We start from the raw sequence: 19655 nt of genomic DNA on the forward strand, positions 1-19655 counted from the left end.
AAGATGCATGAGGATGCAATTGCTATATTGTAGACATTAAGTGCAATTCTCTATAGGAGGTGAAGTTGTTGGATCTATCTAGCAATCATGAGCACTATCGTTGAAACAAATGCATCAGAAACGTGAAAGATATTATAGAAATAAGGGTGCACTATCACATGCAAGAGCATTGCCCTTTTTTTACTGCATGGAGAGAGAGAGAGAGAGAGAGAGAGAGAGAGAGAGAGAGAGAGAGAGAGAGAGAGAGAGAGAGAGAGAGAGAGAGAGAGAGAGAGAGAGAGAGAATTTTCTTTAATTTTCTAAAATAAACTCTTTTTTCTTGAAAAATAAGATATATATCCACACATTTCAAGGCTAAGTGGACCACTTAATTGAAGTTAAATTATAGGCAATTTTTTTGGGACTAGCACCACCTTATCACTGTACTGTTGTATAAGAATGTGCCCTAAAGGGCAATGCTAACAAAGTAATGCAAAAATCCAACCTATCTCCCCTTGTTTTAAGTACATCAAGATTAAAGATGGAATTGACCATATTTGTGAGGATTAAGGAGTTGAACAAATCTAAAATTTTGAGGATTAAGGAATTTAACAAATCTAAAATTCTTACCTTTGGACAATTGTCTCAAATATGTAACAAAAAAATTAACCATATTGACTCTATTGGTTTACTAAGAGACGGGAAAACTAAAAGAAAAAACACACTAGGAGAAAAGCATACCTCGAAACACTTTTAGTTGGGGAAAACTAAAATGAGAAAACACTAGAAGAAAAGCACTTTTAGTAGGGGGAAAAATGAAAAAACCAAGTAGAAAACGAGACCCAATTTCTAGTGCACTATTAATCATTGCTTCCAAGAAATTGTCATGTTTCAACCAAAAGTGTGGAAAGGCTAGCCAAAGAAAAGGAGAGATATTGTAATGAGCCAACCCTTACTATAAAAGTCAATCTTATTGGAGCTCAAACTAAACACATCCTCAATGTTGATTTCTTGAGACATTATCAAATTAGAGGAGGTAGGGTGATCTCACTTATCCTAGAATACAAAGGTTGCTTTGCATGAATTGTAAGGAATGAGCCATATTGTAAAGTTGAAAGTGGAAGATTAGCCAAAGAAGAAGCTATATCCTACAATGGGCTACCCTTATCAAGGAAGTCGAGATGGTTGACCTAACCAAGTAGACCCATTTTGAGGGTGAGATACTAAAGGTGGATCATTAGTAGCAGAAGGGGAACTTCCAAGGTGGCACAATTATCTTATGCAAGAGTGGGGATTGTGGAGGTGATAGAGGTAGCAATGGAATACACCCTTGTAGTTGTGTATTTGTGGAGGGTCATGTTGGAGATGGTGAGGTATGTCTTCGTGTGCTCGTGAGATAGCAAGCTAAAGATTAGACAAGCTCGCCCATGACTTGCTATGGTGGTTAAAGATGTAGAAGGTGTGGAAGAAAAAAGGAGAAAAATATCACTCAATAGGATATCAACTGAAAATTGAAACCTCATGTGTGCGCGCACGCACACACATAAACATGTTGTCTTTGTCATAACGATCATAGCAACCAATCCAATTTCCCCCTTTTCCAGTAGAACCTCAATGTGCAAAACATCTCTCTCTCATATTGTCTCCCATGCTACATGAAATCTCAATATGGACCCATAGAAGAGGAACTTGCCAAAGCTATCAAAATGAATGGAGCTAACGGCTACCATATGGGTGCAAGCCTTTGTAGGCAATATGGATACATACGCAAATTATTCCTCCACCCTCAAGTCTCTGCTAAATCTTGATTAGGTGCAATTGAATTACCACTACAATGGATGAAGTTAATACCGATGCAAATTTTTGACAAGTTATGAAAAAAGTTGTGTTGTCTACGTATGCATTGGAATGTGTCAATATAACTAGAGTAAATTCAAATGCCTATACTGATGCAAGTAAAAAGATTTGTTGATGATTTTTTTGACTTAATTTAAAAGGTTTGTTGACATTTTTTTGTAAATTTTAAAATAATCTACATTGCGCATATTGATGCTAGCAAAATTTGCCCAAACCCAAAACCTACCCTTCTCTACTCACTCTTTCGTGCCATTTCAATGAGATAAGGGTTGTAACTTCTCTCTTTTTTCTTGAAGTTTATATTTTTATATTGTTTCTTGCTTCTTATGTTGGAATCTAAGTAGTATCTCTCTTGCTTTTTGGAATGTAAGTAGTCTCTTTTTTACTTGATTTGGTGAAATATTTGATGTGTTTTTCTTTAAATTTTGTACATGAGAGAGAGAGAGAGAGAGAGAGAGAGAGAGAGAGAGAGAGAGAGAGAGAGAGAGAGAGAGAGAGAGAGAGAGAGAGAGAGAGAGAGCACTAGGCATGCACAGCGTATGTGGCTAAGCGTGTGCTATACTAAGGCTCAATGTAATGCATGTGGCATATGCTAGGAATACGATTAGTGTATGTTTAGCCTACATTTGGTGTACCCTAAGCTAATTCTTAGCATATAAAAAGGGTATGCTAGGTGTAGGCTAAGCATATGCTAGGTTAAGGCCTAGCCTATAGCTAGCATTACCTTAGCATAACCTATGCTTGGTGTACACATGGCATATGTTGAACATACACATCATAACTTGCACTTAGCGTACACCTAACATTCCTTTAACATATGCCTCGCGTACACTCAACTATGCCCGATGTATGTTTATCATAAACATTTTTTGTATTTAGTTTAAGATTGCTATGAGGTTAGATGTGCATTGTTTAATGTTATCCATGTGTGCTAATGCAAGCCCAATTTTTAGCATATTTCATCATTGGAGCAAATCTTCTTTGTAAAGGTTTGCCTTATCTTGTTGGCCAAGTTTTGCAAGGACTTATGGAAAAACAAACTGACAGGGAAGGGGCAACTCCTTTCACTCCATGGATTGCACAAATGTCTTTGCAATGTATCAAGGCCTAACCTTTAAAATAAGAGCAACTATTCAAATAATCTTGCCAAGACCTTGCATGATAAAAGTCAATAAACAACTTATCACATCAATTGTTTAAAATAAATAAAATACAGTTGATTAAGTAAAACTATAATGCCATGAATACATATTCACATGTTTTCTTTGTGCATACTCTCTTTCTATTAAACATATAAATTTCACACATACATGGCACTGATGGGATATTGAATACTAAAGCATGCCATATCCAATGAAACAATGAACATTAGCAAGTTTATATATGCATGAATAAACATAAATATTGTCCTATTCTTGGATAAAGAAGCAACTACTTGCCAAGAGGGCAAGGATCAATCCTTCTTCTCTCATGACAAGCCGCTATGAGTTGAAGCCTATGTAGCATTTGATTGTGGCAATGAAGAGGATGACCTAGGCATGCACCTTATTATAGAGGACATCCACAAGGATACGAGCATTTTCCCCAAATCCTTAGATAGCACTAGGTACATTACAACATATGAAGGGTATATTTACAAAATATAATACAAAAATGCATGCAAATTCATTTTGAAATGTCAATCCCCATCATTGGAATCAGCATTGATATTAGCTTTGGTCTATGTACATCAATATCTCTATCGAAAAGAGTGGCAAAATTAACATTAGAATGTAATTTACTAAATAGCGATGATTATTCTGATGAAAATTTTGACTTATGCAAAAAACCATACCAACATTTGCAAGAGAAAAAGCATAGCAAGGATCTCGTCCCTTGCAGCTCCAAATCCTTTCTATCCATGTTTTCTATCCTTTCAAACATGGACCACTTGTTTTCTTGATAAAGATATTAAAACCTAACAAAAGTGCTTTATCCACTTAAAAATACTAAATATACAAAAATAATAAGTATATACCACATACAAGTTTAAATCCTATTATGCAAGTTTCTTGACTCTAGAAAATTGACAAAATACTTAGTCTATACATTATCAATGTTGTGTGCACCTTGCACGCGCACACAAGGCTTGCTCTCCTAGAAGGTAATGCCATGGGATACAATACCCTTCAATTGAATCGTGAAGCTTCAATAGTCAATGATGAAGAGGTAAAGAGATTGGCCACAATGAGAGAAATTTGCTATTCTTTCGTGAGGTCATTTGTTTATCGGCACATAGTCATCTCTTTGACAAGCATTTTGAAGCAATGGCACTTGGAATAAAGAAGGGGAAAATAAAAGAAGGGCAATGCTTTTGCACAAAATAGTGCACCCCTGTTATCGTATTATCAATTAATCATCTTGAAATTCTATAATCTTTTTATAGAAGCCAAAGCCTAATTTATGTAGTGTTAAATTAAATATTGAGCCATGCATGTTCAATGACAAGTCGATTTGCTATCATGTTTATAGCTTGACACAACCAAAGGACAAACACTACATTAGAAACTATTTTTAGTATTTGTCCCTAAAATATTGAGCATTACATAATAATGCATATCCCTTTCGAATGCATTTAAGGGAATGACGCTTTCCCCTATGTTAATGAAAAAGCAAAGAGACTTATGCCAACTCTTCGTTATGCCATCTAGGAGCATGGTTTGTGCAATTATATTTATTATTAGAGTGCCACAAAGTTACAATGTGATTGTTTTGAGAAAAATACTAAATTGTCAAACTTATTACACTAAGACTTTAAGCAACTTTCTTGTTTGTTTGTGCTATCTTTTCAAGGTACTATTCACCAAGAGGACAATACAAACTGTACGAGGGAAACATAGTCAAAATTTGCCAGGCTTATTTGATTGTACATTCATCTTAGCATATGCACACCTAACATCTTATTCTACAATGAATGCAGCTTACTTTCTAGTTGAAGAATGTCACTAACTAAACCCGACTGCATGTATGTAACTAGTTGGATACATTTTATGGACTAAGTTTGATATAAAATTTTCATCTAGTATATTTTTGCTGATAAGTGTCTACAACTTAAGGCCAAGCCTTCCTTAGCTTCAAAACTTGGAATCACATTACATGTAATTGTCAATTTTGTAGTGCAAAATGTTATGAGTTTTAAGGTTTTAAACATTGTTAGAAGGCTTTGTAAGAGGATATGAAAATTACTTTTGATTAAACCTTCATTTTTGGTTAATTGAAGGTTAGATTCAAAAGAAGTAAAAAACTTTGTAAACATTCAAAGTGTATAATTATGTCACATTCCCACAATGATTAGTTTGAGCAACTTGAGGTGATATTATGGTTGCCTTCCATTAGCTTGGCTTCAAACGACTTATTCACGACCAAGATAAATTACAAGGCGAAACTATCCTCGACCACTCCAAATTGTGAAAGTAGAAGCTGTATGAAGACTTGTTGCGCACATAAGCATTGCCCTCTCAAGTCAAACCTACGATTCTTATCCCATCGGAAGTTTAACTTACAACCCTTACAACTTGGTTGAACAAAACATCTACTTTGACTCTATTCTCCTCTGTTCCTATGCCATAAGGCATGTGGGATATTTTCCCTCTCCTAAAGACACATTGGGAAGCATAGTGCTTGTGCTCATGAACTCAATCAAATGTATGGTCTTTCCTAGACTCCAAATCTTTTTGTTCTTTTAATGTTAGGGCCTTCTTGCTGTTGGAGTAAAGCAACTAACTGTTTGAGGTAAACTGCATGACACATCCTAAGTAGGGCTTGTAAGTACACTTTGTGTTAGAAGAATCAAATTGTTCACATTAGAGAAAAGAAAGTCCAAGTACAATCGAACTAAATTCAACCCTTTGACCTTTGAAAATGCTAGAGGTCCTAAGGTCCGAGACTCGAGTGCCTGTAGAAGCTTTATTTGCCCCTACAACCAAAAATCAATCCTGTCCATGTGACCGGGGGCACGCTGGCGTTTTAAGGTTTAGCCTTTATATTTTTGTAGGCTGTAAGTGGGAGTGACGTGGCGAGCTGTCATCCGTGCTGGAATGACGACCCGGTGTAAAGGTGCTCTCGGGGTCGGATGTGTGAACGGGTCTCTCGTCTCTTCTCTTGCTCTCTTCTCCTCCATTCTCTTCTTTCTCTCTCTCTCTCTCTCTCTCTCTCTCTCTCTCTCTGTCTGTCTGTGTCTGTCTGTCTGTTTGCCCGCGCCCGCGGCGCCCCCGCGTATTCCTCCTTCCCTTCCACCGGTTCAACAGCTCCGAAATCGAGCTTTAGGCGCGCTTTGATTGCGAAATTGGACAATAGGGAAGTATCTTTACCTTGTCTTGGAAACAGCAATACCACAGTGGAGCTCAGCATAATGATCAATCTAGATAGTATCTCGCTAGGGATTTTGAAAGGTCGCAAAGACACAGTTTGATCCGAGCAGGCCGGCAGTGCAAATCATAAGAGAGGGCAAAGTCAAAAGACCCTGGTTCCCCCGAAAAGGATGTATGCCGCACCGAGCATTCAGGCGAGCAATAGTTACAAGCCTGATCCTGGCCAAACTCTGTCCGGTAAACGCGTTTACGAAGTCTGGAAGGGCAGCAATGTGAGTGCGCTTACTAGTTGGAACCATCGGACTTTTCATTTTGTTCTTGTAATTTGAGTTGTGCTTAATTAAGAAGCTTATTACAGCTCTGAATTTGAAGTATTGCACCAAGGATGTATGGTTCGCGCCTTCTGAGTTGTGCTTAATTAAGAAGCTTGAATTTGAACTATGTCATGGCTAGCACCTTCTATTTAGCTATCCTTTATTAGCAGGATCGGGAATGGAAAGCCGTCAGATTAGAATCCATAATGTTGTGTCATTCCGTCTGTGTAGCAGCATTTTATCTTGTACAATTACTTGCCAAAATAGTAATAAGCCTGAAGGAGGATGGGCCTGGTTTCTGGTCAAACCTCCAGATTTGTGATACTGGTGGTCTACCTAGTATTACTGGGAATTTCCAATTAGGTGGCGAGGATGTCTGAGCAACCAGCAATAAAGGCCTTAATTCTCTGTCAGAGGAGTAGGCAGTGATGATGTCTGATCAACTGGCAATGTACTCATCGATTCTCTCGTACATCACTATTGTGGAAGTTTGTCTTTTGATCAGCATGGTTCCTTGGACAAGTATGGTGATAGGAGGAGGCAACACGAGCGCCTTGGCAGCTCATGCTATCATAGTGATTTAGGATGATGTCGAGTTACCCAAGGACATGGGCACTCTTATAGGGATGGCAATTGTGATTGTCGTGAGGGCTATCTACAGTATGTGGAGCAAGACTCTAGAAGCTCGTTTGAAATATTTCGAGGGATTGCATAACAGGAAACATACTCAGATGTCCTGGATGTAAAGAAAGTGGAGGTGGACCAAAGTTGGCTGAGGAAACGCAGCAGGTGCAGCTAAACGTAAGAGCTTTTTGCCAATGCAGCAGGCTGGAACAGGAACACAGTCACCAGGATGCAGATGATGGCAGCAGGAGCACAGGAACAGCAAAACACAGCTGTTAGTGAGTTGTCTGGCAGGTGGCGAGACCAAGTTGCAGAGCAGAAGCTGATAACACAGGCACTAGGGTTCTCGCAACCAGGCTGCATTGTGTTGCCATACCTAATCATGGGTACATGCATTGTGCATTTCATGGGGCTTAGTGGATGCCACATTTAAAATGTCATGCAGCTATTCACACTGGCTGATTTTGTCCTCTTGGGTCTCGCTCCATTGTTGGCTACATATATTGCACTCTCCTCCTTGTGTATCATCATAGCATCATAGCATCGCTTGGCATCCAGAGAGAGGGAAATTGGTGGCACCAAAAAAAGGCTAGCTGCAAGTGTTTGACTGCGTAGGCCAATCAATCGGCCTGCCCTCCATGCGCCTCAAGATCACCTCCCCTAGTAGGATGGAGAAGGATCTTGAGATCACCAGGGCCTTGTGGTCCGAGACCACAACACCACCCCACTGATTAGGGGGACTGCTTGACCACGAGGATCATTGATGCCGATTGTTCTATTAGGACGAACTCCCCTTGTCCTCTCCCTTGTCGCATGGCTCTCTCTCTCCATGTTGGAGTCCACAATAGACACTCTTCTTTCTCTCACCATGATCGCTTCAAGCTCATTCTCTCTCCACAACACCAACATCGTCTCTCTACATGAAATTCTTGCCTCCATGTGCCTCAAGATTACCTTCCCCAACAGGATGGAGAAGGATCTTGGGACCACCAAGGTCTTCTGGTCAAAGACCACAACAACACCCCTCCCATTAGGGGGACCATTGACCACCAAGACCACTGATGTTGATTGTCTTATCAGGACGGACTCCCCTTGCCCTTGTCTCCCTTGTCGCATGGAGCTCTCTCTCTCACTTCCCCCCCCCGTTAGAGTTGACAACAACAAGACTTTGTTTCTCTCTTCTCTCTCACCATGATTGCTTCAAGCTCACTCTCTCATGACACCGACATCTTCTCTTTGCACGACTCTCTCTCTCTCTTTGCGTTTTACATAAAAATTAATGGTAACAAGGAGATAGGCATTAAAAGTTAATGTGGTTATAATATCAAAATAAACGAATATAATGGCCACCTAGGATCTAACTTGCATATGAAACATGACACAAGCTATATCCATGAATAGAAAGGACTGGACATTAGATTCACCTTGTAGCCATAGATTCAAACGGGCTCAACCGAGCCTAGGAGCTAGCAACGCTTCAAGCCACAACCACATCCCAAGAATTGGCATCCCATGGGCTAAAGAGTGGTGATCACACAATACTTGTGCATAATACGGCCTTGAGTCCTATAAATAAGGATTCGGTTTCCCTTGTTGAGAAACCCTTCACCCTTCGCCCTTCGCCCATAGTTTGTGTTTTTGTGTTTCTCTGTTTTGTGTTTAGGGTTTGTAGCCCCAGAAAAGGGTGCCACCCTAGACTGACTGTGCCTATTTATAGGCTACTCTCATTCATTCCTTACGGTTGATCCTTCAGTCCGTCACTCCCACTCTCTCTTTGTCAGCCTTTTGACACTCTCTCTTCCATCATTTCTCTCTCTCCTCTCCTACCACCATCTCCACGCTCTCTTGGCGCTAGCTTTCATCTCTAGTTGGCTGCGTTTATGGTGGCAGTGTGCTCCTCTTCAGTTGGCATCCATCCTCCATTGTTGGCGATAGTATCTTTTGTGCTCCTACACCTTGCATTTGGAGTCCACACTCTCTTGGCGTTCGCATCCACCCTAGCTTGGCGTCAGCTTCTCCTCGTCTCGGCGGTACCACTACCTTGCGTTTTGGTTCTTGGTTGCTCCTACACCACTTGGCGTCACTCCCAATGGCTGGCATCAACTCTTCAGCTTGCGTTTGCAGGCGGAGGCTTTATCGGTTGTCTCCCTGCTCGTAGGTACCACTCTTCATCCCTGTGTTTGCAGATTCGGAGGCTCCTCACCCTTTGACGCGGCAATCTCCCTGCTCCAGGCAACACCTCCTCATCCTGCATTTGCAGACTCAAAGGCTTCTTTAGCAGTCTTCCTACACTCCAGGGCTTCCTTTGTGCTACGACACCCTTGTATCAGATTCACTTTATCAGCATGATTAATCTTTCATCATCTTCTGTGTTTCTTTTCTCTCTTAGTGTTTGCCGTACACTATGTTTTCCCTTGCAAACCCTACTGTCTCTCTAGTCACTTAGTCATTTTGACATGGTATCAGAGCCAGAGATACTCAGAGAGCCGCAAAGATCCTCCTCATTAGAGAAGACAAAGACTAGTGGCGGGTTCAGCATCAACATTTGATTTCTCTATCATTTCCGTTGCACATTGGGAGATATCCTTTTTTACCCTCCCACCTTCCCTTCTCCAGTTTGCCACACCGGTTCCATGGTATCTCTGCCGATAGATTGCCCTTCTATTGGGTGCTACTACTACGGCACGAACGGTCATCCCACTGAAGACTGTCGATATCGACCTTTGCTCCCCACCCCTCTGGAGTATATGCGTCTTCCATCAGGCACTCCTTGTGCCACCTCTCCTTTCTGGGCCACAGAGATCGTTCTGCATCGGTTGTCGGAGTATTATGCTAAAGGCAATAAGTTGCAACCGATGCGGACTAAGTCCTTTCGCGCACACAAAGGCTCTAAAACCTTACGAGGCGATAAGCCCTCATGGAGACCACCCCATTGCGCTGAGGTTTCCCCCACCTACTTCCGGGTACAGTGGCTTCCATGGCCCATATCTCCTCCATAGCCCACTCTCTTGAGAGCCCATGATTGTTCCCCACTCTTGGCTCATCCTGAGCCTTCTCCTTCCCCACCCTCTTCCACTCAAGTTCGAGAGGCCACTTTTGGGTGCTTTCCGATTTCTTCTTCCGAGCCCCAGATACCTTCTTCGGCACAACTAGCGGCGCTTCCTTTGTCATCAGATGCTTCGTAGTTTGTGAGCCATGAGTGGTTGGATTCCCTTTCTCTCTCAGACTGGGATTCAGAGGGGATTTTCTTACTTCGCCTTGAGAGGGGGCTTCCAGTTCTTCTTTAGCTTCAAAGGGGGCTCTTACTTCTACTCTTTCGGTTCAGAGAGAGACCCTATGTGCCATGAAGTTCTTTACACACCCCCACCTTTCACTTTTGAGGAGTGGCTCTCCTTTGAGCAATCATTTCCTCTACTCATACCTAGGACCTAGAGGATCTACCTAGATCGGGGCCATTGGGTCTTCAGTAGCAACTCGGTGGTGAGGCCTTCGTATTCCTTCCAGCATGGAGTCACGGAGCTAGTGGCTTCTCTCCCGAGGTTGAGTTTCAGGTTCTATAGCTCATCCAGTCTCGTGACTATCTTCAAAGGTCACCTTTCGAGTGGTATTCTCAGATTACAGGGTGGATCTTCTTCGTCGCTTGGTTAGCATGAAGTCAACTCCCGAGATCGAGTATAGGCATATCCTTATGGTTCTCGGCACCACCCAATGTCTAACATTCCTCTTATGCATCATCTTTGTACCAGGGAGCTTGGGCAAGTGAACAATTTTTCCACGAGAGACACTGTCCAAGTGGCACCTATTGCATGAGCATCCTTCAGCATGTAGCATTGCATCTCCACCTCCCTCCTCTTGTTTCCCTTTTTGGGCCTGAGAGGGGTGTTGAGAAACCCTTCACCCGCAGTTTACGTTTTTGTGTTTTTGCGTTTTGCGTCTAGGGTTTGCAGCCCCAAAAAGGGGCGCCACCCTAGACTGACTGTGCCTATTTATAGGCCACTCTCATTCATTCCTTACAGTTGATCCTTCCGTCCATCACTCCCACTCTCTCTTTGTCAGTCTTCTGACACTCTCTTCCAGTATCTCTCTCTCTCCTCTCCTACCACCATCTCCACACTCTCCTGGTGCTAGCCTTCATCTCCAATTGGCTGCGTTTATGGTGGTAGTGTGCTCCTCTTCAGTTGGTGTCCATCCTCCATTGTTGGTGATAGCATCTTCTGTGCTCCTACACCATGTGTTTGGAGTCAACACTCTCTTGGCGTCAACATCCACCCTAGCTTGGCGTTAGCTTCTCATCTTGATGGCTCCACTATCTTGCGTTTTGGTTCCTGGCTGCTCCTACACCACTTGGCATCACTCCTAGCAATTGGCGTTAGCTCTTCAGTTTGCGTTTGCCGACAGAGGCTTCATTGGCTATCTCCTTGCTCGTAGATACCACTCTTCATCCCTGCATTTGCAGATTTAGAGGCTCCTCACCCTTCAATGGCAGTCTCCTTGCTCCAGGCGACACCTCCTCATCCTGCATTTGCAGACTCAGAAGCATTTTCGGTAGTCTTCCTACACTCCAGGGCTTCCTTTGTGCTACAACAACCTTGTATCAGATTCACTTCATCAGCACGATTCATCTTTTATCATCTTTTGTGTTTCTTTTTTCTCTCGGTGTTTGCCGTACACACTGTGCTTTCCCTTGCCAACCCTCCTTTAGTGAGATTGTAATTTCTAGCCCTGCTTTAAGTTTTTACTGCTTTTGGCCAAAAGCAAGCCCTAGATGATGTTAGCTTTGCATAATTCTTGATTCTAGGACTGAGATGCTTCAATTTGGTATATCATTAGACATGTGAAATGTTTTAAAGAATCTTTAGCACTGAGAAGACTGCAAAACTAAGATAACACTGCTTAGTAACAAATCTCTTTCCTTGCTCTACCTAAATGTGGGTGGTATTTGGAATTTCCTTTGATGTTTTGGAAATGTGCACTATTTGTATTCTCCATACGCTTCACCAAGGATTTGTGCTCTATATTATTCAGTATTTGGACCCAAGTTTGAGGTTTCCTCCTACATGTTGTATTTGTTCTCAATTGAACTACACTTCTCCTTTAGTAGTTCTAAACATTTCAATGCTGTAGTAGGTATATATGTTTAATGACTGGTCACATACCATAAGAACAAGGTAATGTAATTACAAGGGCTTTGGCTAGGATAAAACTTTACTCCCATCACATTCCTGGTACCTGCAGAGATGCCAAGTGATATTTAAAGAGTGTGACCCATTTTGAGCAGACATTATATAGAACATATATTAAGGCCCCTTCAAAAATTGCTCCGTGAGACTGGTTGGTTGTATTTAGTTTGCCTAACCAATAGGGATTCACTTCATGAGTCATGCATGTGCGTGTGGACACGTGTGTGCACGATTGGCTAGTGAAAGCATATTCGAATGTCCAAGATAATAATAGTTCTTTTGTGTAGATGTTTCTTTGTGTTTAATAATCCTTTGTATATGGGAAGATTTACTTGTGTGCAACAGTAGTTCTTGCACATGTATACATATTTTTGTGTGCGCGCGCGCGCGGGCGTGTGCGTGTGTGTGTTAGATAATAATAGTTCTTTTTGTATACGTTTTTTTTTGGGTTGGGTGTGTATGTATATCTATTTGTGTGTGTATATGTTATATATGTGCATGTCGTCATTTGAAGTTTTGAGAGAGAGGACAAAATTCAAATACACATGGTTACCATTATCTAACCTTTGATCACATTCATGATTCTTCAATTCTCCAATTCTTTTCTAAAGGAAATTCTAATCAAATGTCTTTGTTTTTCTTATATGGAAAAATCAAGCTTCCCAATAAGGATTGCAATGGCCATGGCCTTTGCCTTTTGGCAGGCCAAGAGAGAGAAGAGGGGCACTCATTTGTTTAATGAAAGAGCCAAAGATGGTTCCACATTAAAAAAGAGGGGGGATGGTCCCAAGGAGTTATGGAAAATGTGCTATTTGGATAGTTCTTTAATCAGTGGGTCACATTTCCTCTAGATATGCTATCTGCAAAGGTCTTCCATAATTTCTCTTGATCATTTTAATTCATTTGTGGGATCATTCCTATTCTTTACGCTAGTTCAAACATAGACAATTTATCTGCGTTTGAAGTGCCTTCTCTAATTCATCCATTTTTTGCTGCATAATCGAGTACCTGTAGTCTTGTAGAACATTGATGTAAGAAAAGATTGTGAAGCTGCTACTGATTTGCAATTTGCAAATTTGGAATCCTCATCATTGGTCCTCAGTAAATCCATAGTACACGTTGGAATGCCTCACTCACTCTCTCTCTCTCTCTCACACACACACACACATATTGGTCCTCAGTAAACCCATAGTACATGTTGGATGTGTGTGTGTGTGTGTGTGTGTACACACTTTCTTTATCCTTTGTTTCTTCAAACAAGCATTGTCAAACTTGTCAAACTTGAGCAAGTCAGTCACTCTCTTTGTACTAGACAGCTATGTGATTGTTATCTGCAGCCCATGGTTGCACTTCATATGCATACGGAACCATTCTGCACAAACTATATAGTAGGGTCATACTAGTATGATCCATATGGGATCTCTATGAATCACCTAATTGAAGAAAGAAGTTGCTGTCTATTCAACAAAGTGGCCATTTTTAAGGTATTTTTCTGCTTAGGGGACACGTTGTTGCACTTTTCCTGTTCCTAGGAAAAAGGGTTCAGGCCCTCTAGAGAATACTTGTTTGTTCTAATATATCTATGTGCTGTGAGTCAGTGACAATAGCGAGTTTGGACTTGCCTAGCTGATTTTGTGTTTTAGAATTCAGAGGTGATGTTGCAAACCTGGAACTTGGCTTGTCACTCTAAAATCATGATGTAGAAAGGAACTGGTTTCAAGCTGTTGCAAACCTGGAACTTGGCTTGTCACTCTAAATACCATGATTTAGAAAGGAACTAGTTTCAAGTTTAGGTTAAACCTAAGGAAGAAGATACTCGTATTACAGCTGAAGGTATTTCTTAATAATTGCTTGAAACAATGTACTTCATTCTCAAAATTTTCATGTTTTCCATACTGCTAGTTGTTTCCTAATCTATAACAAATCTGTATGCCAAAGGTTCCCTTAAACTCAATAGCAATATCTGCACATGGTTTATGGGAGTGACAATGGCTGCAAAAGTCTTGGAGTATTGTGTTTTGTCAAATTTCACTTTTTGACAAATGATGCAGGATCTTGGTGGTTACATTAAAATGCACACTAGTTAGTTCTTCTGTCAACTGCTCAAATTTTGTTTTTCTTGTGGCTGCTATATCTTATTTTGACTTTCTCAAAGTATGGAATCATATGCAAATAAGAGACCCTTTCTTGTCTGTTTTTGTCTTAGAAATTGTTGTTTTATTCTGTGCAATCATTTCTGTGGAAAAGTGTAGTACTGGTCTGATGCTTCTTCTGGCAACTTTCCTTTGGGCAATATTTTGCAAAACAGGTATAAGAAAATTTGTGTTAGGCTTTGAATTATTTGAGTGCTAGGAGCTACAAAGCTAAGTCTAGGTGGCCCTTGCATTGCTTCACAGTAGTCCTTGCTGATTAATGGTTTGACCTCCTTTTTGCAGAGGTTTTTCCTTGGTGGAAGATTGATTTTTGGCCCTGATGTTAGGTCATTGTTTGCAACACTTTTTCTCATCCTGGCTCCAATCGTGGTATTTTGTGTGTTTGTGGGAAGACATCTGATGCAGGATTTCCCAAATCATACTGGTGTTGCAATTATGGTTGTTGCTGTGGTTCACACATTCTTTGTACGTGTTAAAACACCCCTTTAACATCTCTCAATCTGTGCTATATGAAGAAGCCTGTGCAGATCTGACCCACTTTTGAATCTTGGATTCTTTGCTCAGATTTTAGTACTCCTGTTGCTTACATCTGGTAGAGATCCAGGTATTGTTCCTCGCAACAAGCATCCACCAGAACCTGAGGAGGAAGGTAACTCATCATCAGAGTGGAGTGGGGGACAGACTCCAAGATTGAGGTTGCCACGGACTAAGGACGTAGTAGTCAACGGGGTTACTGTGAAGATAAAATACTGTGACACCTGCATGTTGTACAGGCCACCACGCTGCTCACACTGTTCTATATGCAACAATTGTGTGGAACGCTTTGATCATCACTGTCCTTGGGTAGGGCAGTGCATAGGGCGAGTATGTTCCTCCTTATCCGATCATTTTCAATATTGATCTTTCCCCATTTTGTTACCTTATTATTTCTCCTTTACGTTCCCCTTTTTATCAGTTCTATCCTTCATCACTGTTGTTCTTTCCATGTGCTAGTGCGTACATCATTCTGTTTACTTTGTCTGTTATTGTGCTCTACATGAATGGAACACACTGCTTAATTTAAAGCTAACACCCAAAGATGGGTGCTTCTGTGGAATGCCAATCTATTAGTGTACCGCTGCAATCTTCCACTTGTAGTGACTTTGAGAGGTTTTTACAGTACTTCAGTCTTAGTACACAACACAATAAACTCTATTGTTTCCTAAATACAAGCTCTCTCGAATGATTTTGTGCCATTTTTGGTGGACTGGGAACACATAATAAACTGATCTCATAAAACACTTGAAAGTATCATGCATGTGCACATCTCAATATTAGCCAGGAAGAAGTTAGACGTGTAAGGAATATTATTATTATTTGATGTTGTTCTGATGGCTAAAAGGCTCTTCTAAACTGATATTTACATTGGTTTTGCAGCGAAATTATCCATACTTTTTCATGTTTGTTCTCTCCACAACATTACTATGTTTTTACATCTTCGCAATGTCAGCATTGCGTATAAAGAAGTTAATGGAAGGAGACCCACCACATACTGTTTGGAAAGCCTTGCAAAGATCTCCTGCGTCTGCATTTCTTATGGCATATGCATTCTTAGCTACTTGGTTTGTGGGTGGGCTTACCATGTTCCATTTGTACCTCATCAGTACAAATCAGGTGTGGACTTTTTTATATCTTTTTTCTGGTTGCCAGGACATCTAGTTTACTGATTTTGTTTGATGATAAGTGTGCTTGCAGTTTTTTCCATTATAAGTGATGTAACTCGAGAGGATTCCCTAGAATTGAGCTAGGAAAAGAGGTCTTGAGTGAATGAGTAATAACTAAAAAGTTTTGCTCCATGGGTAGTTGACCGTAGCCGTTATCTTCTTTGCAACAAGAGCCAGAAAAGTGATGCTGCAAACTCCTCCTGAAAACACACACCTAGCTAAAAGGCTCAACTTCAAAATTCCTACTCCTGTTCTTTGACAAGCTCCAGTCTGACTTGCATGTGATAAACGGTAAACCAATAATAAATCAATAGTCTCTATAAGTTGATAGCATGTGGCTCTTACAGAAGGCCTTGCTGTAAGATGCCATACTTCTAGCTTGTTTACTGGCTCATACTCTGGGAAAGGATCATACCAAGGTAGCTGCCAAGTATTGTCCTTTTAGAGTGGTCTATAATGCATTATTTGGAGTATTGCAGACAAATTCAGCAAAATGGCTCATTTTATTCTAGCACAGCCAATGATCAAGGTTGATTGCTTGTCCATTGTGCATGTACTGAGAGACCATGGGTTGGCTAAGGCTATTGTCAATGATCGTGATCCTCGGATGGCTAGAAAAATGTTACAGATTTAATGAAAACTACTGGATATGTTGAATGCTATGTTGCAGATCAGGAATCCAGAGGCCTTTGGTCGAGTTTGCCTACCTTTGTGCATTTATCCACAGGGAGAACATCTCTTGTGTTTGTCCATGCTAATGTGGTTCACCCACCTATCATGAGGAAAAATATGAAATCTTTGCTGGTGATCAAGTTATAGAAGATGTCAGGCATTACAGATAATACAGAAGTGGAAGAAACATTTTCAGGGTAACTATGCGCCTTGTGTAAGAGGAAGCACTCGCATGAGATGAACCTGAAAATGTTTTTTACACATGCCCCATAGATGCGATCAAGCTACCAATTTCAGAGGATTGGAAAATACTTGATACTTTCCATGCAAGTTTCCAAGATTGAGAAGTTTTATTTTGATGATTTGTGCGATAGCATTCTCCCTGAATTAGGCAAAACACTGGAGTCTACATCGGAGAGGTTCTTGATTGAGCCAAAGCTGATACTAAGGCTTCAGCGGAGGAAGTGGGTGCAGTATAGCCATAAACATGTGGGGCAAGTAATTGTGAAAGGAGCATAAGCTTCTCCAGGTTAATCCAAAAGCTAGAGGGTGTCCACATTTGGCTGGAACATGAGGAAGCTCAATATGCAGCTTTTCCATGCCTAAGCGAGATGAGGCAGGTACTCAATTCAAGGCTACACTTAATGCCTTAGCCATAAAGACTTTATGTTTCGTTGTCAAAATAACCTTAAAATCGATTCCTCCCTTGTTCATTGAACATACATGCACATGCTTGCAGTCCTGCATACTCATGTATAGAGGACATAAGTTCATGTATAGAGGAGATAAGTTCAAACTGATTTCCTCGCACATACATATAGTGATGGCAAAATGTTTTTTGAGCCGCATGTTATCTTGTGACTAAAGCACGTGTGCAAGGAAAGCCTGTTATCTCATAGGTAAAGCATGTGTCACCTATTTAGCCCTGGTTTTTGTAGAGACTTTACATCTTTGTTTATGGACTGACTTGAATTTCAACTGGTGGAGACTTTAAAGCTTTGTTGGGGCAATATTATACCTTAAACTAGACTTTTCTCCAACATGAGTAGTTTCTTGATTGAATGCAGTAGGCTGTTCTACAATTCAGTGGATGTCTGCATCCAAACATTTTAAGTGATTGGCAGTTAAAGTGCTCAAAAGTTGGCTTGTGTATATGGGGTACAAGGCTCAATGTTTGTCCAACCACTATCAAAGAAATTGGGTAGAGTACATCTACCAAGAGACCAATGCACATGTTGAAGAACCTAATTAAGTTGCGCAACCTTGAGCTTCTTTTGTTGGGAATAAAGGCCCTCATGCCTTTTAATGTGCTCAGGTGTGAACACACCTTTAGCACTTGTACTTACATATATATATCTATCTAAAAACCTAAAGAGGTACACTCGTCATTGTACCCACAAATCGTGCACACTCTCTACTCTGCTCTCTCTCACTTTCTTTGTCTCTCCGCGCGTAACGAACACCGACTGTCTCGATCTTCGTGCCTCCTGGTCACTACAAACTGGTATCAGAGCTGAGGTTGAGGCAGCAGAAAGGCAAATCTGATTGCAATGATGAGCAACCAAGTGTTTCTTTGTGGCATGGCTGGTTGGGACACATGAGGTAAATTGGAATGAAAGTGCTTTCTCGTTTGGGTTACTTGCCTTGTCTTTGTTATGCTGATTTTGAGCATTGTGATCATTGTGTTTATGGTAAACATGCACGGACGTCTAATAAGAAGTCTCTTTGGTTGAAATCTTCTCCTCTAGAGTTAGTACATTCTGATGTATGTCAGATGCCAAATTTATCTTTAGGGGGAAATAAATATTTTGTCACCTTTGTTAATGATGCTATACAGAAGGTATGGATTTACCCTATTCGTAGCAAGGACGAAGCGCTTGACAAGTTTAAAAAATTATTGGCATTGGTTGAAAATCAAATTGATAAGACACTTAAGTGTCTTCGCTTTGACAATGGTGGGGAATATGTGTCCAAGGCCTTTCAGGCATTTTGTGACAGCAAAGGGATAAAGAGGGAGCTCACTGCCCCTCATAATCCACCCCAAAATGGAGTTGTAGAGTGTATGAATCGGTCCATACAGGATAAGGTTCGTACGATGCTGTCTCATGCTGCATTACCCCATGGTTTTTAGACAGAGGCTGTTATGACAGCCGTACACTTAATTAATTGGTCACCAAACAGGTCTTTTGGGGGGGGGGGGGGAAGTTTCCCAAGAAGCGTGGTCGGGCAAGCCACCTTCATATGCTTACTTGAAAGTGTTTGGCTACGAGGCTTTTGTGCACATTCGTAAAGAAAAACGCAACAAACTTGAGCCAAAGTCTTGTAAATGCATTTTCCTAGGATATGGTAACGAGGGTGAAATGGGGTATAGATTATGGGATCCCGAGAAAAGGAAAGTAGTATACAACAATGATGTTATCTTCCAGGAAGATTGCATGCATAAACAGCCCGGAAAGACTGAGGAGGTCCGTAGGGTTGTATTCCGGAAAAAAATACCTTTTGGACAGCAAAATGTGCCCGTTGTACATCAGCAAATACCTGCTGTAAATGAACCTGTAAATGCAGAAAATAATGCTGGAAATGATCAGCCAGCTATTGTCCATGATAATGAGCCACTACATGTGCAAGAACAGCCAGGACAACAAGTTGTTAATGCTGATTTGCAGGCTGAAATGCCAGGACAGTAAGCTGAAAATGCTCAACAGCCAATAAACAATGATCATTGGGCTAGGAGATCGTCTAGGGCTACTACACAACCTGATAGATTCATTCTTGGTGCAAATAATGTGGTTGATTATGCCATGTTAACAGATTGTGGTGAACT

At 41.0% G+C, this 19655-nt stretch overlaps 1 protein-coding gene across 2 annotated transcripts in view; it reads left to right on the forward strand.

Moving 5' to 3' along the window:
- Positions 1–5969: 5969 nt before the first annotated feature.
- LOC148037911 (putative protein S-acyltransferase 7) overlaps positions 5970–19655 on the forward strand; it is a 31163-nt gene continuing 17477 nt past the window's right edge. The window contains exons 1-4 of one of the 2 annotated variants that reach the window (XM_087676918.1): positions 5970–6457; positions 14739–14921; positions 15021–15320; positions 15873–16109. In XM_087676918.1, the coding sequence (XP_087533044.1) occupies positions 6356–6457; positions 14739–14921; positions 15021–15320; positions 15873–16109 (822 nt within the window). In that variant the 5' untranslated portion in view covers positions 5970–6355. The remainder of the gene's footprint in view (positions 6458–14738; positions 14922–15020; positions 15321–15872; positions 16110–19655) is intronic. The other variant, XM_087676917.1, reaches the window with a different exon arrangement.

This window comes from Lygodium microphyllum, chromosome 4 (assembly GCF_053477565.2).
Source record: "Lygodium microphyllum isolate KBCC chromosome 4, Lygodium_microphyllum_v1.1.10, whole genome shotgun sequence".
Lineage (NCBI taxonomy): Eukaryota > Viridiplantae > Streptophyta > Polypodiopsida > Schizaeales > Lygodiaceae > Lygodium > Lygodium microphyllum.